Source organism: Cricetulus griseus (assembly GCF_003668045.3).
Source record: "Cricetulus griseus strain 17A/GY chromosome 1 unlocalized genomic scaffold, alternate assembly CriGri-PICRH-1.0 chr1_1, whole genome shotgun sequence".
NCBI classification, from domain to species: Eukaryota; Metazoa; Chordata; class Mammalia; order Rodentia; family Cricetidae; genus Cricetulus; species Cricetulus griseus.
The window spans coordinates 157213130-157240391 of NW_023276807.1; the positions used below are offsets into that span (position 1 = coordinate 157213130).

A 27262-nucleotide genomic window follows, 5' to 3' on the forward strand; every position below is an offset into this window, starting at 1 on the left:
GTCTTGTTGATTTTCTCAAAGAACCAGCTCTTTGTCTCATTTCTGTTTCTATTTTATTGATTTCAGCCCTCAATTTGATTATTTCCAGTCGTCTATGTCTCCTGAGTGAGTTTTCTTCTTTTTGTTCTAGAACTTCAATTGTTCTGTTAATTCACTAGTTTGGGACTTTTCTAGCTTCTTTATGTAGGCACTTAGTACTATGAACTTTCCTCTCAGCACTGCTTTTATTGTGTCCCATAAGTTTGCGTATGTTGTGCTGTCATTTTCATTGAATTTTAGGAAGCCTTTAATTTTGTTATTTCTTCCTTGACCCAGTGGTGATTCAGTTGAGCATTGTTCAATTTCTATGAGTTTATGGGCTTTCTGCAACTAGTATTGTTGTTGAATTCTAACTTTAAGCCATGGTGATCTGATAAGATACAGGGGGTTATTTCCTTTTTTTTTTTTTTTTTTTTTTTTTTTTTTTTTTTTTTTTTTTTTTTTTTGGTATCTGTTGAGGTTTGCTTTGTTACCAAGTATGTGGTCAAGTTGAGAGACAAGTTGAGAGACAAAGCACCATAGGTGCTGCGAAGAAGGTATATTCTTTTGTGTTTGGGTGAACGTTCTATACATCCCTCTTAGGTCCATTTGAGTCATAACATCTGTTAGTTCCTTTATTTCTGTTAAGTTTCTATCTGGGAGACTTGTCCAGTGATGAGAGTGGAGTGTTGAAGTCACCCACTATTAGTGTAAGGGGCTTGATGTATGATTTAAACTTTAGTAATGTTTCTTTCACAAATGAGGGTGCCCTTGTATTTGGGGCAGAGATGTTCACAATTGAGAATTCATCCTGATGGATTTTTTTCTGTGACAGATATGAAATTACCTTCATCTCTTTTGACTAATTTTAGTTTGAAGTCTATTTTGTTAGCTATTAGGGTAGCTACACCAGCTTATTTCTTAGGTCCATTTGATTGGAAAATCTTTTCCTAACCCTTTACTCTGAGGTAATGTGTCTTTGAGGTTGAGGTGTTTCTTGTATGCAGCAGGATGAATTATGTTTTCATATCCAATCTTTTTATAGGCAAATTCAGTTCATTGATATTAAGGGATAATAATGATGACTGACTGCTAGTTCCTGTTATTTTTGTTTTTGTTGGTGGTATTGTGTTTCCCTTTTTAGAAATTTGCTGTCGTGGGATTATCTATTGCCTGAGTTTTTGTGGATGTAGCTAACTTCCTTGGGTTGGAGTTTTCCTTCTAGTACTTTCTGTAGGACCAGATTTATGGATAGGTATTGTTTAAATCTTGTTTTGTCAAAAATATCTTGTGTTCTCTGAAATCCAGGTCCCTTAGTGTCTGCATAACACTTGACCAGGACCTTCTGGCTTTCATTGTTTCCACTGAGAGGTGGGGTGTAATTCTGATAGGCCTGCCTTTATATGTTACTTGGCCTTTTTCCTTTGCAGCTTTTAATATTCTTTCTTTCTTCTTTATGTTTAGTATTTTGATTATTATGTGTCGAGGGAACTTTTTTTTGTTCCAGTCTATATGGTGTTCTGTAAGCTTCTTGTACTTTCATAGGTATGTCCTTCTTTAGGTTGGGAAATTTTTCTTTTTTTCCTTTTTTCGAGACAGGGTTTCTCTGTATTGCTTTGGAGGTTGTCCTGGAACTCACTCTGGAGACCAGGCTGGCCTCAAACTCACAGCAATCCACCTGCCTCTGCCTCCCGAGTGCTGGGATTAAAGGCATGTGCCACCAACGTCCAGCTCTTCTATGATTTTGTTGAATATATTTTCTGTGCTTTTGAGCTGGACTTCTTCTACCCCTATTATTCTTAAGGTTTGGTCTTTTCATGGTGTCTGAGACTTGGATATTTTGTGTTAAGAATTTGTTGGATTTAAAATTTTCTTTGACCAATGAATTCATTTCCTCTATCGTATCTTCACCACCTGAAATTCTTTCTCCCATCTCTTGTAGTCTGTTGTTTATGATGCATCTGTAGTTCCTGACTTCTTACCCAGATTTTCCATTTCTAGAGTTCCCTTGGTTTCTTTTCTTTTTTTCTTTTTTTTCTTTTTTTCTGTTTTTTTTATGGTATGATTTCTTTATTGCCTCTATTTTAGTTTTCAAGTCTTGAACCATTTCCTTCACCTGTTTTAACTGTTTCTTCTTGGTTTTCTTTAAGGGATTTATTAATCTCTTCTAATTTTTTGTCTTTTCTTCCATTTCTTTAAGGGAATTTTTCATTTCCTCTTTAAGGGCCTCAATCATCTTCATAAAGTTTTTAATGGCATTTTCTTCTGCTTCATCAGTATTGGGATGTTCAGGTCTTGTGTGTGTTCTTACCTTGTTGTCTACCCATCTCTTCCTCCATTCGGTACAGGTGGAGCCTGTGCTTCAGGGGGTCCCTCTTCCTCCGTTGAATGCTCCTTTAGGTGCAGGCAGGGATGAGCTTCTGGTGATTTCTCCTCCAGGTGTAGATGAGCCCAAGGCTCAGATGCCCTCTGCTCTTGCTGTAAGTGGGGCCATGACTCTGGTGGCCACTCCTCTAGGTGCAGGTGGGGCTGAGGCTCCATCCAGTGCTTGGATAGTTTCTGCCAGTTGTCACTGTCTCCCAACGTGCCCAAAGGCACTTCTTTACATAGTTTCAGGGAGCTGCTGCTGTTGATGCTTCAGCCTCTCACTCAGCCCCTGGAGTGTGATGTGCTCTTTCTCTCTGTCCCCTCCCACTCTCTGCCCCCCTTCCTCTCTCTCTCACCCCGTCCTCCCTCCCTCCCCTGTGTGAGCAGGTTGCTAAAGCCTAGAAAAGGGTAGGTGACCTTATACTGGGCAGCAGTGTCCAGCTGTACTTTTATTCCAGAGTGAGTCAGGAACTGTAGTGTGTCTGTACATAAAAGAATACACTATGGAAAGTGGGAATGAGAACCTCACAGCACACCCATGCAGGACCAGCCATTGTGTCTGCATGCCTTCTTTTCCTCAGCCAGACAGATTTTGGGAGGAGATGAACTATTGTGCCCCTCTTGGAAAGCTGTGTATCGTGCAGGCTTTTTAAGGCTGGCTCATCTAATCCTGCAAGGTAGATAACTGTCCTTGCACAGCAAGGTTAGGAATCTGGTGAGAGCAGAAAAGACAGCCACACACTTGGTGGTGGTACGGCACAGCAACTGGGAGCAGAGGTCAAACATTGGTGCCATGGATGCATTAGCTTTGACTCCATGCACAATGTACCTCAGACAGTGCAGATGACTGGAGTGTCCTTGATACCCTGCCTAGTAGGATGATAATGTGGTGCTCTGGTGATGCGCTGGCACTCAGTAAGTGGAAGAGTAGGTGGCTTGTACTTGGCAATCTGAGTTCAATATACAGAAAAAGATTATTTTTGGTAAACAAACTTCACATTCATTTTAATGAAAACACATTCATGGGGGAAATTTTTCAGAGAACAGATGGGTCAAATTAAAGCCTTCTTTCTCTAACCTCACATATGCTGCAGGCCCACTTTCAAGGGGAGAATAAGCCTGCTCCAACTTTGAGATCTTCATGTCTGGAGAAAATGTATAATTCAGTAACTCAGTTTCTCTTTATGTTCTAGAAGACAAAAGCCAAGGAAATGCTGTCAATCCTAGTAAGAAATACCTCCTTTTCTTTGGATGATACATGCTTTAAAATGTAAAAATGTTAATTTTTTTCTCATTGAAAGGTGACAAAGTTGCATGTGTAAATGCCCCTCCCCAACCCATGTTTCCTTTAAATAACTGTCTAGAGACAGTTAATTCTCAGTTCTCTCAAGCCATCCTTTTTCAAGACAACCAGTATTTCATAAGGTCTTCATAGTATCCCAAAATAATATTCACAGCAAGATGTACCTTACCTGTAAAATAATCGGCATGTTCTGACTATATTTTGTAGTTATATGTCCCAATCCATAAAATGGACATATCCTACATCAAAATTTGGGTTGGGGCATACTGGAAGCTATTCCATATAAGATCAAAGTGAAGCAACAGCAGACAGTAGATGAACTGTTTTACGCTAAATTAAAACGATCAGAACAGCAGGCGGTGGTGGTCCATGCCTTTAACCCCAGCACTCAGGAGGCAGAGGCAGGTAGATCTCTGAGTTCAAGGCCAGCATGGTCTACACAGAGTGAGTTCCTGGGCAGAGATACACAGAGAAACCAATTAGAAAATACTTGATTTATATGGGAAGCTGCTTCAGGTTGTGTGACCACTGGAAGCAATTTTTTATTTACACGTGACTGGCAGTACACTTGAAAACTGCAGAGGGTAGGTCCATGTTTCACTGTGGAAGGCTATCCTGAGCATTTTAGATCTAGTTCCTGACAGTTAAAAAAAAAAAAAAAAAAAAAAAGTTTTCTGCAGTGGCAGAGCTAGCACGTGTGAGGCCCAGGTTCAGTCATCAGTATCCCCATTCCACCCTGGACAGCTAGATTGCTCCTCAGGTACAGTACTGCCCACTTGTGAACTGCCTGTCTGCAGCAGCAGCATCCTAACGCACCAATGACCTGCCAGCCATTTCATCTCTAGCCACATGACTGCCATGTCTACAGCTGACACAAAGTCCTAGTAAACCACTGTTTCTCTTGGCTTCATGTATGAAACCTGACTGCTCTCATACATATCCTAGTTGGAGAAACTCGGAGAGCACTCTCTCTTCCCCTATGCAATCTGCTTAAACAAAGGTGTCAGCTATGCAGGTTTAAAGCAAGAGTAAAAACAAGCTGGTTTTCTTCAAAGCCATGTACATTTGGAGGAAATAAACTCTTTTTGCCAGTTTGTAGGCTCAGTGTTTTAAAAAATGCAGTTATATCCAACCAAAACTGATACCTGTGTGAATGTGCACATGTACTATCTTGTTTGAAATGAGACACTTGAGGTAAACTTTACAATGTATGATCTAAAGCAAATGGGAAGAGAAAATTGCTAAGAAATTCTGGTGCACTTGAACAAGAAATAATTGTCTTGGTTGACTACATAGATTAAAAAACACTGTGGAATCTGAGAAAAAAAAACAAAAACAAAAAACCTAGAACAGTATGCCCTGATGATACATCTAGAAATCTAGCCTGAAACTTCGAGGCTGCATGTATGTGCAACAAGCGCCTGACTGATGGTATTTCAGCAGGCTCTTACCTTAGCCTGCTGCTGTTTCACACAGTTGTGCTATCTGTTATAGGTGGAGGATACTTAGTACCACAGAGTGACATGACTGTGTTCTCTTTAACAGCCCTGGGCCCAGTTCCAGTTCCAGGTCCCAAATCCCATCCTTCTGCATCCTCTGGCAGAATGCTCCTTCCACCAGTCACAGCATCCATCGCATTGATCGTCACTTCTGCTGTAAGCATCTCCACTGCTCTATAGTTTGAAACAGCATCCTATCGTTCATTTGAAAGACGCTATGGAGATGCCACAGGAAGTCAAGAGAAAAGAGGTCTTTCTCACTTGCACAGGCTCACTGTATAGAATAAGAACTGTATATTTGTTCCCTGTTTTACAATTTAAAAAGCTGTTACAGATAGTGTCGAAGAATTAACTTTTCATTTCTGTTTAATTTTAGGATTGCAAAAATCCCAAAGCTGTATACTTTTGATTGTATTCAATAAAACTTTTAAGTTTATTAAATGTTTTCCTGTAGGATTTCCAAATATTAAAAGGCCATTACTACTGTGACCAACATGAATTTAATGCCAGAATCAAAATGTGAATGATAGTTTTCTCTCTGAAACAATAAACAGGTAGACAGGAAAATGAGAGTGAGCTGCTAAGATGGCAGCCTTCTGTTGCCAGGAGACAAAGCAGAGAACTGCAGGCAGGAGAGGCCGCTTGGGGACCCTGTAACACAAGCAGCTCTGGGATCCCTGCCTTCCCACAGGGAGCTGTTACTTTGCTGCTATATATTTCTCCTTGTCTTTCTTTCTCACCAGTCTCCTAGATGGCCATCAGGACCTATCTATCTCCTGAGCCAAAGTGACAATGATCACATGCAAAGAAAACCCTCCCAAAGCCACTGGCATTGCAATAAGCATGAAATTAAGACAGAAGAAAAAAAAAATGGGAGAGTGGTGTTATGTTTGTATGTTCCACACCCAGCATCAACAACTACAAAATTGTTGCAGCCAAACTGGAAAGTTTTAGTCTCTCGTCTTTACAGTGTAACCTCTGCTTCAGTAGGATTCTAGACATGGCGCTTTCCCATCACCACACGTTAGTACAACAGCAAGATTCACAGTGTTCTCTCTCATAACATCCCCCAATGTAAGCCAAAGCACCACACAGGAGTGAAGCATAGTTACAGCATTTGGAGAGGTGTCAACAAGCTGCGGCCCAGGTCTGTCCTGCAGTCTGAAGTTGTATTCAAAAACGGTGGTCTATAGAAGAATCAGATTATGTAGTATTCAATCACTGTTTTCAGATGCTAATTTATGAGGGACCTCTTCATCCTAGATGATTCCATTTGTTATATTCTAGTCAAAACATGTCAATACTGATAAGTCCTTAAATAAAACACCAGAGGAAAGAATTACATAAAATTGCAAATTAACAATTTATTTTATAGATTTCATGTTTAGAAATAAAAAGTTAAGAAAAAAGTTTGCCAAAACAGTGATTTTGCTAAATCCTAATTGGTTAGGCATGTTCTGTCAGTTCCAAATAAGTAAAATAATATAAAAATATATCTTCACGTCTTCATAGAACAAAAGGAAAACCACACAAATCATTAAATACTTTAGGATTTTTTTTACTCTCCACTGATGACCTCACAGATATAAAAGCTGAAATACATTCACACTCTGAAGCATAGTCAACAGCCACATAATTACAGTTTATTTTGTTAGGATTTTGTGCTATGGAAAAAGAATGGAGAATAACCATTAAACACTGTCTATGCTTAATGCTGCTGTAAAATGTACAGCAGTGCATATACTTTGGATAATTGTGTAGTTTTTTCTTAAGTATACTTTTAGGTATAAATTTTCAGATTCTCTTTGAAGAGCTTTGTGGTGTCCATTTCAGATTTAATGTCCAGTAGTTTCTCAGGAACCTCAAACCCGCCAATGAGGAAAGGACTTTTTCCCATCCACGTGGTCATCGTAAGGCCTGAAGTAGCAAGATGACTTTATGAACCTCTGACAGAGTCTGTAAATGGTCAGCAAAAGACACCGCCTCTAGTATGGATGGTTTCATTCAATCCATGTTCTACCAGTTTTATATCTTCTAGGTCATCTTTTATGATGCTAATCAGGTGGCTGAGGCCTTCCTGTTGTTGTTTCAAATGCTAGAATGAATTTGGAAGAAAATAAAACGTGAGTGTACTGTTCTGTTAAACTGAAAGCTATCCATTAAGTACTTACAATACAGCACTCATTGACTAAACACAACAAGCATGCACAGTGAGACAACTATCATCAGTACAAGACACTCTAAAACCAGGGAAACCCAGACAAGCATTCATCGACAATATCTTTAAAATGTGTTTTCTGTATTTTTAGGGCCTTGAACCAATGCTCCTGCCTCCCAAATGCTGTCTGTGACTGTGGGTATGCACTATCACAGTTTCCATGGTGCTGGGGATTGGAGCCAGGGCTCCAGACACAGTAGGCAAGCACTCTACTAACTGAGCTACATCCCTGATCCCAGCTTCTCAATTTGATATACATACAGATCATTCTAGATAAAATGCAGCGAGAGGATTTGGAGGAAGCCTGAGATTTACCTCCCCGCTGACCTGAGTACTGCTATTGCCTACCCTTTGACACTTCTACTATCTAAATAATATCGGGGGGGGGGGGTAGGGGGAGGTTGATACATTTGGCTCTTTACTGTGCCATAACATGTGGACCATTTTATGTGTACAGGGATGTTGTGTATGTTCACATCAAAGTTGGTCATGGGTTACTCTGCTTCACAGAGGGGGAATCATACATTTGTCTTTGTATGACCACATATTTCAAGGTCTATCCATGTTGTGGCATGTGTCAGAATTTCCTCCTCTTTAGGAGTAATACTCCACTATATGTGTATGTACACAGGTATATAAAAGTTTGTGCAGATCCCTGCTTTCAACTTCCTGGGGTACATATATCCAGAAATAGAACTGGCTGGGCGTGGTGGTAATACCTTGAATCTAAGCACTCAAGTGGCAGAGGCAGACAGATCCCTTAGTTAAGACCAACCAGGGTTACATACTGAGACCTTGTCTGTCAAAAACAAACAGATGGAGAACTGCCAGATGAGATGTTAATTCTACTTTTTATTTAGCTTTTTGTTTGTTTGTTTGAGACAGGGTTTCTCTGTAGCCCTAGCTGTCCTGGAACTAGCTATCTAGACCAAGCTGGCCTCGAATTCATAGAGCTCCACCTGTCTCCGTCTCCCAAGTACTGGGATTAAATGCTGGTGCCACTACTGATGTTTTTTTTTTATATTTCATGTTACTTAAAGGTGCCAATTTGAGGAGAAATTGAGGTTACAATTTCTCCACATTCTAATGGGTGAGTAACTCTGTTGTTGAACAGCAGCCACCCTGACAGATATGTAGTTGTAAGCTAACACTCACCTGCTTGATCTCCCGTAACAGGTCTGCATCTATGTAATACCTTTCTTCAGATTTCACAGCTCCAAAGTGATTCTGCATCCGGATCTGGGACATCAGTTCATTTAGTCGACCCTAAAAATGAGTTAGAAACAAGCGCTAACAATCACAGCAACTCCTAAAGACGGTGGCTGTTTTTGATAAGATAGCCTTGAAACCATCAGTTAAAACTCCCGGGTCTTGAAGCACTAATGCAAGCCAAAAGTACCATGACTGAGAATTTCTTTTAGAAAGTTTAATTAGTGGAAACAAATGCTTAAGACACACAACATTACAGGTTTCTGTGTGATGACTACTTATCCCTATTCAGCTCTACCTCAAACAGCCTCGAGCCAGATAGGCTTCCAAGTGCTTACTTTGAACTGAGTAGGTGCATTTAGTTCCCCCTGGATAGTGTCCAGCTGAACCCGCAGTTGCTCTTCGTCAGCCTGGATGGCGTAGCCGCTCTTCCTTTGAATCTCCTGTTTGATTAGGACCTGTAAAAGACAAGATCAGTACCAGCCAGTAGAATACTTTTTACGAACAATTATGGACTTGCTGGCAAAAACTAGCTGAGAATTAATATGTTGGGGGGGGGGGGTGCTTTGAAATCCTAGTACTTGGGAGGCTAAGACATGAGGACAAGTCTGAGGCTGGCCTGAGGAACAAGGAGAGTTCTAGGACAAGTCTAGGCTGCATAGCTGAGACCCTGCCTCAAATAAACAGTAAAAACCAAAAACATTAAAAAAGGGGGGCAAAAAATCCAAATCCTTTATATTTTTACTCTGAAGCGCTTTTATATCCAATTAGATTTCCTTTCTTTCTTTCTTTTTTTAGATTTTATTTATTATGTATACAACATTCTGCTTCCATGTATATCTGCACACCAGAAGAGGGCACCACATCTCATAACAGATGGTTGTGATCCACCATGTGGTTGCTGGGAATTGAACTCAGGACCTCTGGAAGAGCAGTCGGTGCTCTTAACCTCTGAGCCATCTCTCCAGCCCCCCCCCTTTTTTTTTCAAGACAGGGTTTCTCTGTATTGCTTTGGAGGTTGTTTTGGAACTCTCTCTGTAGACCAGGCTGGCCTTGAATCCACCTGCCTCTGCCTCCCAAGTGCTGGGATTAAAGGCATGCGCCACCAACGCCTGGCTGATTTTCTTATTAAAGAAAATATCTGGGGGGGTGGGGCTGGAGAGATAGCTCAGAGGTTAAGAGTGGCTGCTTTTCCAGAGGTCCTGAGTTCAATTCCCAGCAACCACATGGTGGTTTACAACCATCTGTAATGAGATATGGTGCCCTCTTCTGGTGTGCAGGAATACATGTGCAGGCAAAAGGCTGCATACATAATAAATAAATCTTTTTTTAAAAAAATTGTATAAAACATAACACAGCTAAAATCAATGCTGTTTGTAAATTTTGTTTTTTACTCAAAGACTACTGAAAAACAGATAAAACTCATTTTTGTGTTTTGAGACATGTGGCTCAGGGTCACCTTGAACTAATCCTCCTGTCTTATCCAAAGTGCTAGGATTACAGGCATTCAACACAATATCCAGATTTAGTCAAGTTCACTGTAAAGTTTCCAGCTGTCTGGGCAAGTGAGCATCTCACCAATTAATGAGTAGTTATACAGGGAGCCAAGTGCTGGCACGAGGCTGCCCAGCATGAGCAGATGTAGACTAAATGGAGAGTGGCTCCTGAGAGGCATGCATGGGAATTCTCCACAGAATAATAAAATATCCTAAAACTCATCTCTGAAATGGTTGCACAGGAATGTGAACATACTGAAAACACACTCACAGACTGTTTATCCTTTAAGTGAGTTAAGTATATGATATAATGAATTATATCTTAATCAAAGTGTTCAAAAGGAAAAAGAAGACATCAATATTTTTCCTTGATTTAGAAAGATTTGAGTTAACACAAAAATTAGCTTTTTATTAGACAAAATTCAACAATGAAATCAGCTATATTTGGGGGTTTTCCACATGGACTTTAGAACTCTTCCCCTCTGCTTTCTGCAGTTACCATTTTCTTCATTTTGCTATACACTACTTTTGGTAAATTTTATTTGTTAGAAAATCACCTGTCTCCCTAGGTTTCAAATCTGAAAAATGCTATCATCTTTTATGACTTAGGCCTATGTGTGTAGCACTGTTTCTCTGATTGGCTGTTTCTATCTCTTTGAGTTGGTTCTGTTCTGATTGTCTTCCACAGGACAGCTTTGCAGGTCTGTCCACTGCCATTCTGAATATATCCCTGGTTTCTCACCTTTATCTTACAGGTTTCAAGCTTACTTTGATATTTCTCAAATTTCTTAACGTTGAGCTCATATATTTTTATTTGGTATTTTTGATGAGGGCTTTTGCTTGTGTCCCATCGAATCGGATATGGAGCACTTGTTCTCATGACAATTTATGACTTCACCTTTGGTTGCTGTTCCATTCTGTCTGTTAAACTGGTAATTGGTTTTAATCATTAATACATGACCACATTCCTCTTCCTGGCACTGAAAAATGTTTTCTATTTCATGGAAGTAGGAATCATCAATTTTATACCTTCCCTTGTATCAAAATTGTTTCTGTCACCTTGTCACTAAGGTGAACTTTAGACTATTTTTTCTCTTATCTCCTACCCTCTAGAATCCTCCAACTTTTGGGTGTTTATCCTATTTTAAAAAAATTTCCTTATTTAGTTTATATTTCACATATAACCCTTATAAGCACTGGGGAAATTCTAAACTATTACCTGTAAGGTTCTGTGGGAGAGATCCATGAGCTTCCTCTTGTATTGTGCTATTTTGGCCATAGTTGTAGTTTGATTCTTTTGTAGTTCACTAATATCTTCAGATATGATCTGTTGAAAGAAATGTTTTATGGATGAATCAAGTAGGGCACAGCAGCTATCTAACAGGCATGCCAACATGGACAGCCCCCATTCTCAGATAACCTTGAGAGCCATCTCTCAAAACATTAACTATCTTTAACTCTACATTTACTATTTCTAAATTTCTTTTTCTGTGTAGATGTGTGTATGTCTGTGGAGGTGCATTAGAGTCCAGAGAGGGAACTGGATCCCTGAGAGGTAGAGTTAGTTACAGGCAGCTGCCTGATTATGGTGCTTGAGTTCTTAACTGCTGAGCTATCATCCAGCCCCATGATTCTGTATTTTTGTTTCCTTCCTTTACATATCTACAAATTAAAAAGTACTATTCCAAGTAACTTTTCAGAAATAAGGAATTTTAAAAAGTACTTTGGAATAGACCCAACAACCAGGCCTGAATGGATAAAGTTAAAACCTGTGAGACACTGTCAGACTTAGGGCTCACAGACAACCAGTCTGCAGTTGGTAGAGCTGGGAAGACCAGTATACTCCATATCCTGGCCTGGAATACTGGGAGGGGGTAATCATAGAGGAGAGAAAAAGGAATGCTATAAATCCAAAAAGTGAATAACTTTTCTTGTCTTTGGCTAGTAATGTTTTCTGTCTGGCCTAAAATCCCAATACTTTGCTCTACGCTATCTTAATCTTAACAGGGTAGGCTTAATTTGTGTGTGTACATGGATGTGTTCTGAGAATACAATGCATGTGCTTGTGTGGAAGCCAGAGGACAACCTCAGGTGTCCTTTTCTTGAGATGGAGAGTCTTTTGGAGTTTGTCAAGGAAGCAGAGCTGGCTGGGCAGTGAGCTTCACAGACCCACCTGTCTCTGCCTGGCATGCACCGGTATTACAAAAGCATGGGCTATCATGCCTGTCTCTGCCTGGCATGCACTGGTATTACAAAAGCATGTGCTATCATGCCTGTCTCTGCCTGGCATGCACTGGGGTTACAAGCATGAACTATCATGCCTGGCTATTCACATGGGCTCTGGGGACTGAATCAGGTCATAATGATCAGCACTTTAAGAATGACACTATCCCTCAGCCCAAAACCATATTACAATCTCTCCATTACATTAAAGCATTCCAATCCAGTCCATTCTATAGTTGTCCCTGCCATAATTAATTTCTGTGCCACTGGAGTGTTAAAGAGGACAAAAGAGTTGTATGAGCTATTTTACTATGCCCGCCTAGGTAGATCACCTTTGGAGTGGGAGATGGGGACATACCTGGGAACTGAGCCTAAGGCCTAGCATATGGGGCATAAGCACTCTACCACCAACTGCATCCATCAGACCCCTTTTCACATTTTATTTTGAGACAAGAGCTCACTACATTGCTCAGGTGGGCCTTGAATGAACTCTGTAGCCTATCATGGCCTTGAACTTTTGATGTTCCTGCCTAAGTCTCCCGAGCAGCTTCAATTACAGGCCTGTACCACCAGGTGTGGTCTCCATTACTTTTAATGAAACACCAGGATATTATGAAGGGACAAAGAAGAAAATTAGGTTGCTGTGTTTATCATCCAAATATATTAAAAATTTGGGAATCAGCCAAAAAAGAATGTGTAAGATTTTTGACGAAACTATCTGAAAACTAACTTAAAGGTCACAGACAAGCCTCAATTTTAAAGGATGTACTGTATTCAAGAATGAAATGATTTAATATGAAGAGTCAATTTTCACCAGGTGGAGTGATGCGCACACACCTGAAATCTCAGGACTAGGGAGGTAGGGGAGGGGAATCAGAAGTTCAAGGTCATCCTTGACTACAAGTGAATTTGAAGCTAACAATTTATTTTAAAGGTGATACTCATGAATTCAGTGTGTGCAGACTAACATAATAGAGCCTGGAAATTAGGCCACAAGAGATCATGCTAGAATTTTTGGTCAGAGAAACACTAAGAAGAAAAAACAATTATGTGTAAATATTTGTAAGGCTTTACGGGAAACAGTGGCTATGCATACAGAAATGCTAAATCAGTGTAAAAGAAGAACTGCATTCACAGAAATGGCTGGCAATGAAAGGGATTGCTTTACAAACAGTAAGCTTACTCATGTCTAATGAAATTGGAATCGAAAGAGAATGTGGAAGTAGATCTGTAGTCAGAAAACCAACAGTGCATGAGATCTTGTTTGATTTTAGAAGTTAATCAGGGTTGGGTCTGCTAAGTCCTTGCATTAAAAAAATAAAATAAAGCAGACTTTGAATAAATCTAGGCTATAAATCTAAACTCATAAAATACATCAAATCAAATTCATGAGGCTAGAGAGTTGGTTCAGATGTTAAGAGCACTGGCTGGTCTTTCAGAGGACCCAGGTTCAATTTCACACTCAAACTAGTCTGTAATTCCAGTTCCAGGGGATCCAATGCCCTCTCTGGCATGATATGTGATATATAGACCATATAGGTAACAGTCATACACATAAAATTAAAGGAAAAAAAAAAGTCTATGTGTAGGGGCTATACCATAAAGAAAGCAGGTGCATAAAGCTGTTGCTGTTGATCTGCAGTGTGCTAGTTTCCTGTAAGAAAAAACAGCACACACATGGTAAAAACATCTCAGGATAGAGAATGCAAGGTATATGCTTACATCTAATCTGGTCTGATGCTGCTTAGTCATCTGGTCTTGAACCTTCAGTCTTCGAAGCAGTTCTTTGAAACCCACCATCGGTACAGGAATTAATCTAAAATGCAAGGTCACTTTTCAGAACTTATTACGAAAACCATGAAGATGTATTTCATAATAGACCTCATATAATTTTATAATGAATTTCTAATCTGTGGCATTGAGACCAACAATTACTATGCTATTTCAACCTCCCTATTTTATGAAGAAATACAGGTCAGTCAAAAACTTGCATTATAAATGAAAATGCAGTAAGTGGCTAGGATTCAGGTTTCTCCATTCCTACCTAGTTTCACCTCATCTTACTGCCTTACCATGGTAGAACTGTTTTAAAAAGCAATGAAAATAACTCTTTAAATTCGAGAATACAACTAATAGCCCATATTTGTTTGCTTTCTTTCTGGCAAGTATCAGTTTGTATATAAAATAAGATGGTGATACACTTACTTTTCAGAATCGGGGTTATCCACCTTAGCTTGTTCCCAAATAATAGGATCAACACCTACCACAAACAAAAATATTCAGATATTCTTTTAAAACATATGATTTTCTGCGTTTATATTTGTATGGGAAATGCTTTCTAAAAATTAGACACCGACTTCAGGAGCCATGAGGAATTACTTTAAAAAAATGATCATTACAAAAATAATCTTATAAAGATGGATTGAAAGAAGTATCTGCAACATACGGTATAATACAACTAACTCTAGAACACAGAAAGAGTCCACAAAAACAAAAGCACCATGAACTGAACAGGAAATGAGCAAAGGACATCAAAAGTCTATTCTCAAATATGAAAAGATAGTCAACCTGGTCATCAGGAAAATACACTACTCTTTTTAACTAATTTATGGGAGGGAGAGGGTGGAAGGGAGGAAGAGAAAGAGAGAAAGCGAATATATTACAATTGCAAATATAATTGGTAGAAAGTTCTTTGAAGGGCAATTTGCCAGTATACCTAACAAACATAACACAGTGATTCAAGTCTCACTACCAGAATTTTATTCTAGTGGACTTCTTGGTGTAGAGGGGAGTATTGGTGCCATACTATGTTGCTTAGGCTGCCCTCAACCTCACTATGTAGTCCAGGTTGTGACCTCAAACTCATGATCTTCTGCATTCCATCTCACAAAGGCTGAGAGTACAGGTACCAGGCATCTTATTCTAAAAAAAACTTAAATGTGCATGTGTTCTAAGATAAATTTCTACAGATATCAACGGCTGCTTAGTTTGGAATGGTTAATGCATAGAAACAATACTAAGTAAAGTATATCTATAAAATACTATATAGTGTTTAAATAGAATAAAGTTCATCTTCATGTACTAACACGAGAAATACTAAGAAATACTGTAAGTGAAAAGGCAGGCTGCAGCCAGTATGTATGCCTTTATTTAACAACACAGACACAGGATCGGCAGAGTCCAGCGCTACTAATAGTTACCTCTAGGAAAGAGAGACAAGCTAGAATATCAGTCTACTTAATTGGGATACCTAGACTTTTTTAAAAGAGCAAACACATTTAAGTTTTACTTAAATAGTTAAAACAAAGATTAAAGAAACCCAACACATTTCAAGTGAATTACCTACACGCAGATAGATTATGAATTATTATCACTTCCCAAAATTTCTAATGTATTAGCTACATAATTTAAACTCAACTGACTAAAACACAGTATTCAAGAATACATTCCAAGTAAGCAGACATGTGACAAGCTCTAGCATTAATAACCAACTAGCCAGCTCCAGCACATACCTGCAGGAGGGTTCTGCAAGAGCTGTTTGATCTGAGCAGGGGACAGTTCTGTTCTGGTCATAGAAAGTGTCACCCCAAGCTGCTGCAGCTGTGTCTTAATGTTAGCTTGCTCAAAGTGAGCATACAGTGTTGTTGCTGGGACCCTTCTCGAGGTGCCATTTGGAGAACGCTCAACAACATAAATGACAACTTCTGTCCTAGAGGAAAACAGCCAATTTAAAACACACTGACTTTATGACATACAGCGACAAATACCAACACAGCACAATGATTTATAACCGACAGTCACAAATGTTTTAAGACTGCTGGCTGAAGTTGGAAATAGTTTTCATAGGAGAAAAGTTTTTTTGTTTTTTTTTTTTTTAATTTTGAAAGTAAACCTCTATGTTAGGCTCATTTGTAAATCAACTTAAATGACAAAAACCAAAACGAGGTAGATGAATGTGATAGAATTTGTTTTTTGAGACAATTTGCTCAGTGATATATTTCTATACCAAATATTTCTTACTATTCCCCACCCCCACACCCCCAGAACTATTTACTCTCATGGTTCTGCCAAATTTATGGGCTACTTTCTGCAAGCAAGACCCAAGAAGTATAACCTGAGTCAGTCACCAGATAGTGCTAGAAACAGCAACAATATAATTCGCCTAACCTTAAAGCCACCACCACCAAGAAGAAAATGGCAGAAGGACAAGGGAACTAGAGCAGTCCCGCTCTTCATGAATGAGCAGGGTAATCAGGCTAGACATGGCACTGCACTTCTGCAACACTAGCACAAGGCTAGCCTGGGCTACAGAATGCATTTCTGGATAACCAGCACTACACAGCAAGACTCTCTCAAACTCACCAAAAAAAGAACAACAAAACCCAAAACAGGCAAAAGGAGCCAGTTATCTAAATGGTCCAGTAAAGTTTCATTCAATCTGTGCACAGCCATAATGTGCCCTGCGGCTCCTGAATGAAATCTACATGCTAGCGTCTAAGAAATCCAAAAAAGAAAAAAAGCTTTTCACCATTTCTGTAAATACATTAATAATCACCAACTGGAGATTTATGTTTCAGCAACAAACCCCACAACAGAACCTGTATTCATGCATGCATGTATGTATGCATGTATACTTACTGATCATCTGGCAGTGTCTTAATGCCCTCCACATTGACAGTAAGGGTCTGGTTTCCTCCCAAAACCTTATGTAATGATTCTACCAACTGTTGTTGCTGGCTTCTAATGTCTGCTTCTTTTTTGTTGAAAACTAAGACCACCAGTCCATCTTCATCTTTATTATTGGGCATACAACTATAACCTACAGCCTGTGAAATAAACAAAAGTATCAAAAATACATGCAGACTTTATATCAAATGTTTAATAGATAGCTTAGCATCTGCTAAAATGATGGAAATGGTAACCATTCTGTGGGACATCACATATTGTAAACAAACTTCATTTCTCTAACATAAACAGTGAAATTCAAATTTTCTCTCCAACATAGGAACTAAAGAATTTTCTCTTGAAGATCTTAATAGTCATTCATTTTTGGACATTTCTTATACACTGGAACAACTCATCTGACTCGTGAATCTTGAATTAAATTTTAAAGAAACAATTTACAAATAAAATAAGTTTAAAGTACAATGACACTGTCAAGATACTAATGACATGGAGAATGTCTATCTTATGAGTATATGTAATAAAACTATGAAACAGGTTATTGGTGTAATATTAAATGAATAAGTTATACTATATAGTATTAAATATGAGGTTAACAATAAGTCTTTTCACCAAGCCCTGCTGCCACATGGGCGCTTTCCGCCAGGCCGCCCGAGTTCTGCCCGCCACCACGTTAAGGTCCCAAGTAACACACAGAGACTTATATTAAGTACAAATGTTGCTTGGCCAATGACTAGGATTTCTCATCTGCTAGCTCAGTCTTAATTACCATAAATCTATATATTTTATAAGACTTATCTTATCGGACGCCAGTAGCAAGCGTCCTATCTTCCCCAGACTCACATGGTGACTCTGCGCTTTCTCCTACCTTTCTTCCTTGACTCCTAGTCCCACCTATCTTGTTTTCTTATTGGCCAACAGTACTTTATTTATCAACCAATAAGACAATAATATACACAGGACCTCCCCCATCAATGAGGAATCACACATTGCTAAAAATAGCTTTATATAGTAACATTTGTCCTTTGTTACCATTATATGCAACTTTAATAAAATTATTTTAAGTTCATTCATTTTATATGTATATTACATAGCAACTTTTAAGAAAAGTTAAAACATTTAAACTGATGCTTCAACCTATTGTATATCTTATTGCTAAACAATAACATTAAAAATTTCAACTAATACACTCAGATGATATAGAAATTAATAACCCTAGTGTACAAAGCTATTACTAAAGCAAAGTGCTCCAAATACTGAAACTTTATGCTGTCAGTATGATGGCCCAAGTATAAGAATTCTACACCCGACCTTGTATGACGGGTCATAGTACACAAACACACTAAAAAATACCGTATAAAATTACAGTTAGGCTGCATGTACAAGCTGAAGCTACATTAATTAATTTCCTATTTAGAAGAGTTCCCCAAGGTATGTCATTAGATATTTAATGACCCCATAGTGCTGGAGTTAAGTGCAGTGCAAAGCATGTGACTAGCATACATGAAGCTCTGGATTTGATTCCCAAGCACCACAGCCCTCCCCCAAAAATGCAGGGTGAAGTATAAACTTAATTGTAATATGTAATTTGTTATGTAGGAAACACATTGCCAGCTGGATGTGGTCATGCAGCCCTACCATCCCAACACTCAAGAGGCTGAGCCAAGAGGATCATAAGTTTGAGGCCAACCATGGCTACATAATGAGTTCAAGGTCAGCCTGGACTATTACTGCATTACAGCAAGTACCTCTCTTCTGTGAGCTTTTCTTTGATGAAAAAAAAAAAAAAAAGAGAGAGAGACCACACATATACAAAAAGCAAAAACAAAGAAAAATAAATGGTAAAGTAAAACACTACCACTGTCTAAAGAGCAGACTACCTGAAGTCAAGTTTCAATGAGATGGTTGTTTATAGACAATGAGGCAGAACAAAGAAAGTGGCCAATGTTCTTTTATTGTCTTTAGCATCGAACTCTAATAATAGTAACAGGGTTCTACATGCCAAGGAGAATTCTGTGCACTGGCCAGGAGGCACTTCCTTGACTAGTTAAATGAAAACAACCTAAGTCTAGTACCCTTTAAAAGTGGCAAGCAGACCATGCCTTCTTTTGTTTTTGTTTTTATTTATTTATTTAAAGGGGTATGCCATGGCACACACAGAAAGGTCAGAAGACAACTTTCAGGAGTCAGTCTTCTACCATGTGCTTTGGGCAGAGTCAAACTCAGATCATTAGGCTCGGTGGCAAGCACCTTCATCCACTGAGTCACCTTGCTGGCCCTGGGTTTTTGTTTGTTTGTTTGTTTGTTTGTTTTGAGATAGGCTTCCAACTTGCTCTGTAGCGGAGGGTGACTGACTTCTGGTCCCTCTATGTCCATGCTTGAGCTGGGATTCAGGCGTGCACCACCACAGCTAGCTTGCCATTGTTCTGTCAACACCCTTTTTCTCAGTCCTATTCTGGTGACTATGTGGCCACTCTGAACCATATATAATACTTTTTCAAAATCACTTTAATTTTATAATTTTTGTTTAAAATAAAAAGTATAATCATATTGTTCTCAAGAAAACACTTTTAAATGTCATTTTAATCTAAAAGTTACTATCTCTTTTATAGTCACTCTTTAAATGAAGATCAAAGACAATTGATACCTTAAATCGGCAAAAGGGGTTTTCCTGTGTAAACTCCACGGGAGGAATATTATTGTTGAAATAGCCTTTTCCTGTTCCCCAGAAAGCCTGAAGCTGGTTCCACTTTGCCAAAATGGCATCTCTCTCATCTCCCAATAACGTTGGAGCAGAAAGGGCACTGGCAGTATTGATCAGCTGGTTGGACTGGGCAGGAGCCTGTGTAGGCTGACTGAAGAGACCGCCTAGAGCTTAAAAAGGAAAACAAAGCAAACAACAAAAAAAACAAGCCCAGAAAACTTAGATTCAAGGTATGGTAAGCAAATCTCTTCCCAGCTATCCATATTCTAACTAAGGAACCAATTTATGTATTATCCTACATATGGGTGAGAGTATATGCAGCCAAGACAGGAAAGAACCAAGAGGTAAAACAAATAAGCTGTCCAAAGCCTGAGGATGTCGAAGAGGACCAGACTGGATAATGGCTGAAATGCAGACTAAATGAGCAATAGCTTGTGGGCTGTCAAGGTCTGGAGCACCATGGGCCCCTCTGGAGGGAGAGCAGAGGACATGGCTGAGTAAGCAGCTCTACAGATGCTATCATAACCCAAACTGGTGGCACAGTTCGAAAAAAGGCCAGACTGTTGAGACCAGATACTTCAGAGACTGGGCAGCTAACAGCATCTCAGACAAGCTTTAAAAATAAAACAAGCCAGCAGTGGTAACACCCACCTTTCTTTAGTCCTAGCACTCTGGAGGCAGAAACAGGCAGATCTCTAGGAGTTTGAGGCTAGCTACACAGAGAAACCCTGCCTGGGGAGGAGGGGGACAAAACAATCAAAATAAATAAGAATAAAACAATAGTACCACAATCCACAAAATTAATTCAAACGCCTTAAAACAGCAATTAAAGACCCTTACTGCTCTGGAAATTTTCTCTTCAGGTTATACCTGAGAGGGCTAAACAGAAAACAGCATGTTCAATCATGTGTGGCAGCTCACACCTGTAATACCAACACTTGAAAAACAGGTGGTGGAAGGACTGCCAGGAGTGTGTGACCAGCCTAGGCTACACAATGAATTCCAGGACAAGATAGGCTACAGAGTAAGATCCTGGCTTTCAAAAAGGAAAAAGAAAAGAAAAATAAGCAAATAAAAAACACTATGTTCAGGGAATGACCAAACTTCACTTAAAGCAAGAGTCAAAAGTGTTCACTGAAAGGCAAAGAAATCTTTGCTCAGGAAATCTTGCTAGAATAGATTAATGAGAATTAGGAACAATTAAACATTTAGCAAACAGTACTTAGCCAATGTCTGACATGGGAAAAATTCCTATGTAACTGTCACTGAGGACATACGTGTAAGCAGTCTTTTCCATCTCTTCAATGCAGATGCATACAAAGCATGCTGCCAAGAGAGCAGAGACTTGAGGACGTAGGCAGGAGCAGCACAAACTGGTGATTCCAGTGCTGGGGGCGGGCGGCGGGGGGGGGGGGGGCACCCAAGGAGCCAGCTGACCAGTAGCTCTAAACAAATCAGCACATTCCAGCTCCAGTAAGAGACTCACATCAAAAACAAAGGTACAGAACAACTGAGGTTGACCTCCACCCTCCACATGTATGTGCACACGTGAACACACACACAAAGACGAGTGAGACTGTGAGACATTAAGAAGCTTCTGTATAGCAAAAATAATATTACAGGAATGAAGAAGATAAGCTACAGAATAGGACAAAATCTGTGACAACTGATCCAATAAAGGATTCACATCCAAAAACATACAAAAAAAACAAAACCCTTGTAACATGAAATAAAAATCAATAATTCAATCAATCAATGAGTGAACTCAAACAGTTCTCGGCAGTCAAGAGTGCCTGTTGCTTTTCCAGAGGGCTCACATTTGACTCACAATGGACCAAAGTAAGTAAGTAAATAAACAAACACATAAATAAACAAACTAAGTTTACATGCTTAGCAGCCTAATCTTAAAAAAACAGGGAAACAGGAAGGCTGAGTCTGATGAAGAATCCCAACAAATGAAGAATCTAGATGAACAACATTAATTCTTAACCCGTAATAAATAAACTGATCTAAGTAATGGTTACCAATGGCTGCTAGCATCATTACAAACAATTAGATATTACACACCTTTTGATAAAGGATACCCTACGACATAAATAAGCCCCTAGATCCCACTCAACAATTAAGAGATATAAATGACAAACACTATGTTAAACTGTGTAAGAATGACCAGTAAAGAACTGACTGAAATCTTCTGAAAGACAAAAGATAGGATTTCTTCCATGAATGGATGATATAAAAGAAAGCCCGCAGAGATCGAAGAATGGCAAAATTAAAGAGATATGTCACACACTCGAGTGATAGAACTACAAAGAAACATAAAAAGTTGTAAAAGATGGGACAACAGATCTTCCAATACACCAGTGTCTGTAACCTTCTCAGGGTCTGCCTGGACATCACAAGGGTGTGCCCATATACATAATGTAATAAATTATACTTTATACAGATTTCTCTACTTGTATTACTCTTAGAAATAACAAACTTTTAATGGAATGACCTCAAACACAGTGTCGTTACAGTCCTAATCATGCCATTTGGGCTTTTCCCTAACTCCCAATAACAAATGTTATTATGAAAAGCAGCTTTTGGAAATCTTTGGAACCTATTTACAGTCTATTTAAAACTAAGACAATCAGCATCTGAAGCAATGGCTCTTACTGCTACAGTTTACATCTGAAGATAAAATCCCACTTACTAGTTTGCTGCTGCTGCTGGGGCTGTGTATTAAATCCTCCAAATCCCAGGCCGGTGCCCAAACCAGTACCTAAACCAGTGCCAGTTCCTGTCGCTGTGCCAAAACCAGTACCGAAGCCAAAACCTTTGTTCTGAGTGCCACCAAGAAGGCCTTTAAATGAAAAATCAGAATTGAGTAAGCTCCGAACACAGTTCTTAGTGTCTATCATATTTCCTTTTCCTGATGACTTAGGACAGCCTCTTACCTGTAGTGCCTGTGTTTGTTGGGGCAGAAAAGCTGAATGCAGAGCCTGCAGTTGTAGTTGTTGTTCCAAATCCTCCAAACCCACCTAATTAAAAACGGAAAAAAAAAGGATAAAACATAGAGGTTCCTTTATGTACATAGAGGGAATTTCATCTTCAAATGGTTTTGTAAGCAGTTGCTAAATACAAAAAACATATTGATCTAAATTTTCCCTGTCTGTCTGTCTGTCTGTCTTCCTTTCTTTCTTTCTTTCTTTCTTTCTTTCTTTCTTTCTTTCTTTCGTTCTTTCTTTCTTTCTTTTTTTTGGTTTTTTCGAGGCAGGGTGTCACTGTATTGCTTTGGAGCCTATCCTGGCATCATTCTGGAGACCAGGCTGGCCTGGAACTCATAGAGATCCGCTTGCCTCTGCCTCCCGAGTGCTGGGATTAAAGGCATGCGCCACCAACACCGGGCTTAATTTTCTCTGATTTTCAATATCATTAAAAAACCCTACACTATTACTAATACACACTGCAAGAAATAAATGATAAAGTATTTTAAACAGAAATAACACAATGCAATACACATTCCTTTAACTAAATGAGTAACATGACTGAAAAATACATTAGCTTTTGCCATAACTCTAAAATGATAAATAGGTACTTTTAGACTATCTACTACAAATTCAAGTGTGTATATGATTTAGACTAATAAAATTAATACAACTAAGTGTTTACTGACAGTGAAGCTGTTTAAAAAGTAGCTCTGAGTTGAGAGGTGGTGGCCTTTAATCCCAGCACTCAGGAGGCAGAGGCAGGTGGATCTCTGTGAGTTCAAGGTTCTGGAAAACAAACAAACAAACAAACAAACAAAAAACAAAAAGAAAAAACAGTATCACCAAGCATGTTATGGCAGCAGATGGCTTTGCCAGCTTGCAACCTTAATTGTCATGAATTAAATTGCATCTACATTAACTCACATTTCTCCTTAGTCGGTGGGAAGCAACTTTTCAAAGGAAACATACCAGTAGGCTTACCTCTGTAAAATAAGTGTCTTTCAGAAAGGAGGTAAAGGAAGAAAAACAAAAGGTAGCCAAGACTACCATGCACCTTGGTAGCACATCGTGGCAACTCTGATAGATTTTATTTTTAAGAAAGTCTAGAAACAAAATTAATCTTAACGTATCTAGCAATATATGAATAGAATGAAATGCTAACCCAATTTTTAAAAAGAGTATGGCAGTAGTTACCTATTCATAAATATGCTGCAAAAGACTTTGAAAACAAACATTTGAACCATAAATGCTGAGTTATACTCCAGGTTTTCTGAGATTCTAACTTGAACCTCATATATTTCTTGTAAATGGATAGCCTCATAAAGATTGCAACATAGAACAGGTGTGATGGTATGTGCCTGCAATCCCATTAAAGGAGCTAAAGCAAGATTAGAACTTCTAAATGAGCCTAGGCTACACAGTAAAAAGCTGTTTCAAAAAAATTTAACTAGTTTTAATCAATTTTGTGGTTCTGGGTATTAAATCCAGGACCTTGCATATAGTAGGCAGGCAAATACTCTATCATTAGGCTACACTCTCTGACCCTTAACAATACAATTCAGATTTAGAAAATTAGTGCATAGGCTATTGCACACACGTAACTCAGTGGAGTCTACTGCAATGCTGCCAGTTAAACATTTTGATGAAACACCTAAAATAAGTACTGTCTTTAGTTCCCTTTTAACTCCCTGCATTCAAAGAGTAACTGTTATTGACCACACAACAAAAACACTAGTTAGTAACTTACCACATTTTAAAATACCAAAAATGCTTTATTAGTAATAGTAGACCAGTATGGATACAAAAAATGTTGTTTTAAAGCTCTTTGCTGAGGCTAAATTAACATATTTGAAAGCAATCAAAACAATTATATTCATACAACTCAAAACTTTAACAGTGACAACTTCAAACGGACATGAAATCAAGCAAATACAAACAGGTTTATTTGTTGCTGTTGAACTATGTGGTTTGCTTTATTCTGAAACATAAATTTCAAAATAAGGTTTGCCCAGTGCCAATTTTAAGCAAAATAGGAAAAGCAAACACAGCAAGGGCAGTGATATGCAAACACTTCTAATGTATCTTAATGAGTCACTTTATCTTTGAAATTTTCAAGTGTATTTCACATTATTTTCAACTCATTGAATTGACACAATATCTGGCTCTCCAAGTAAGTTCAGGAAGAGATGTTTACCAAATGCAAATAATTGGCATGGGCAGAAGTGGCATAACATAGACTATGGACAGTAAATTCATATACGAGCAGCTGAGGGTCACGATTTTTTCAAGGGTCATTTATGCTGAGCTTTCATAAGCCTACTTTAAATTGGGACATACACACCCATCATATTTGTGTTCTGAAATCTTTTAGTATTCTTCAAACCCGTAGATTAAAAAAAAATCTTCGTAATTCTTTTCAAATGCAGAGATGTCTAGCTTGAGTTTTAGAACTCAATGTCATCTCGTAAATTACACTGCTCATAGAGACTTTCCCAAAAAATGGCAGCAAAGAATTGGAGATTCTTTCTATGATTCCATCTCTTACAGGAATACATACTAACGTGTTGATGGAAGAAAAACGTCATTATACAGATTGAAAAACAAGACAGGTCACCGCTGTTCGTATAAGACTTGTTTCTCTTGGAAACACAAGGACAATAAGATGAAATCCCGATGGAATATGTATAAAAAATGAAAAACGACTGCAGGAGTCCAAGAATCCCAGGGAAACGCTGAGCTTATACCGCAGCTAATAATTTGAAAAACATTCTATCCAAAATAAACTCCATTGCAAATTCTTATCATTTTGAAGCTGTACTCCGTATGATTAAATGCAAACCCAACAAAGGAGCATTTTAATTCTCAAGGCTGTCCAAAAAAAACCACATCTTTTAAGACAAGTCAAAACTTGACATACACTCAATTTGACCTCAGGAAACGAACCCTTCCCTTAGCAGACAAGTGCCATTTTTTTCCCTCAAACTCTAGGAACATCGGAACATTCTTGGACTCCAGCCCCCAACCCTCGTTACACACATGACCCGCAGTATCTACCTGCACTCGTCAGACTGTTACCAAAATTGAATGGAGTCGCCGAGGTGGTAGAAACACCGAAATTCCCAATATTAAAGTTCACTGCAGGGTTAGCAGTTAATCCGAAACCCCCAAAATTAAACCCACTGGCGGTGGAGTTGGCAGTCTCAAGCCCACCAAATCCTGATAGACGTGGAGGCAGAGAAAATTTGAAAACGTGAGAGGAGGGGAAGAGAAAAGGAAAAGAAAGCAAGATAAGAATTAACAAGAATCAGCAAGAGGTTTCACAGCGTGAATAAACCTGAGCGGCGCCGGAACCGGTTAAGAGAGCCAAGGAGGCGGGGACACACAGAGGAGCAAGGGCACCAGGGGCCGGGGTCAGCATCCCCCAGGCTGGGGAGGGAACGGAGGGCGCTGCGGGTAGCCTGGCTCCAGCCTTGGCCCTCTGGGCCGGGAGGCCGAGGCGGCCGAGGCGGCCGAGGGGTCGCGGGGCCCCAGGAAGGGAAGAGGGGCGTAGCCTCCCGGGCGGAGTCCCCGGTGGCGGGAAGCGACACGGCGGCCCGGCCACGCGGGATGCGCGCGCCCTGCGAGCCCCAGGCCCAGCCTGAGCAGCCCGCGGCCCTCCCACCTTCGCCGCCCGCCCTTTCCAAATGTCCTCACGGTGTCTCGCGTGCCAGGGCCACCACGGACCCCCAGCCGGACGGTATCGGACCGAGGGGGCGGGCCCAAGGCTTCCGTTCCTCGGAAGAAGGTGGTCCAGGGGCTGACTCACCCGCGGGTGCGGCGGTAGCTGCAGAGGTGCCAGAAGTGCCCGAAGGAGCCCCAAAATTGAAAGCCATGTCGCGGGAGCAGCGCTTAGGTTGTCCCGAGCTCCCGGGCTCCCGCGGCGCACCCGGACGCTCAGTGCTCACGGCTCTCCCGCCCGGTCGGGAAACGCGGGCTGTATCATTAGTTCCGCCTCCTCTCTGGCCGGACGGGAACGCCCCCCCCCCCGTTCTGCTCACTTCCGGGGGTGTGTTGTGGCTTCAAGTGGTTTGGGGCGTCACAACAAAGGGGAGATCAGGGGGAAGTAGGTGTGGAGGGTTGCCAGCTGGCTCTTAGAAGCCACCTTAGCGAGGTGAGCGGCTGCGGAGATTGCGTGCTTCAGGGTGTAACCGTGCCGCCCGGACCACCCAGCAGGGGGCCTTCCGGTAGGACATGAGGATGGAGGAGATGAAGCAGCTGGGAAAGGGGCGTTTAGGAGTGATGGAGAGATAATGGGGCTAGCAGTGACACGTGTGTGTGCTGTGTGGCACGCTCTCCAGTACTCGTCTCTGCATAGTTTACCACTGTCGTCGCTGAACAAAACGGAGGGCTGACCCGGATGAAGCAAATGAGCCCTTTAAATGCTAACGTCTGTGCCCTGCATCACATTTCTCGGGAACACTTAATCCTCAACCCCACAGAGAAGATTCTAATTGACTACTTTGCACAGGTGAGATGGGAGCGTTCCCAAAGTCATTTCGCTGGTTTATCCTGGAATCTAGTTTGGAACAAG

At 40.0% G+C, this 27262-nt stretch overlaps 2 protein-coding genes across 4 annotated transcripts in view; one reads left to right on the forward strand and one right to left on the reverse strand.

Moving 5' to 3' along the window:
• The window catches only part of Art3 (ADP-ribosyltransferase 3), a 38405-nt gene extending 32342 nt beyond the window's left edge, over positions 1-6063 (forward strand). The window contains exons 10-11 of the mRNA XM_035453053.1: positions 3579-3611; positions 5234-6063. Of these exons, the coding sequence (XP_035308944.1) occupies positions 3579-3611; positions 5234-5367 (167 nt within the window). The 3' untranslated portion in view covers positions 5368-6063. The remainder of the gene's footprint in view (positions 1-3578; positions 3612-5233) is intronic.
• Positions 6064-6531: 468 nt separating this feature from the next.
• Positions 6532-26656, reverse strand: Nup54 (nucleoporin 54). Of its 3 annotated transcripts, XM_027388415.2 has the most exons (13): positions 26498-26656; positions 25747-25908; positions 22660-22743; positions 22416-22565; positions 19664-19890; positions 16972-17159; positions 15846-16042; positions 14539-14593; positions 14056-14149; positions 11330-11437; positions 8953-9072; positions 8561-8671; positions 6532-7282 (listed from the first exon to the last, which is right to left on the reverse strand). In XM_027388415.2, the coding sequence occupies exons 1-13, from the start codon at positions 26562-26564 to the stop codon at positions 7154-7156; spliced, it is 1692 nt and encodes a 563-aa protein (XP_027244216.1). In that variant the 5' UTR covers positions 26565-26656; the 3' UTR covers positions 6532-7153. The 3 variants fall into 3 exon arrangements, with proteins under 3 accessions (XP_027244216.1, XP_027244215.1, XP_035309112.1); XM_027388414.2 differs by lacking the exon at positions 25747-25908 and having other exon boundaries at positions 26498-26654; XM_035453221.1 differs by lacking the exons at positions 25747-25908; positions 26498-26656 and adding an exon at positions 23617-23674.
• Positions 26657-27262: the final 606 nt, after the last annotated feature.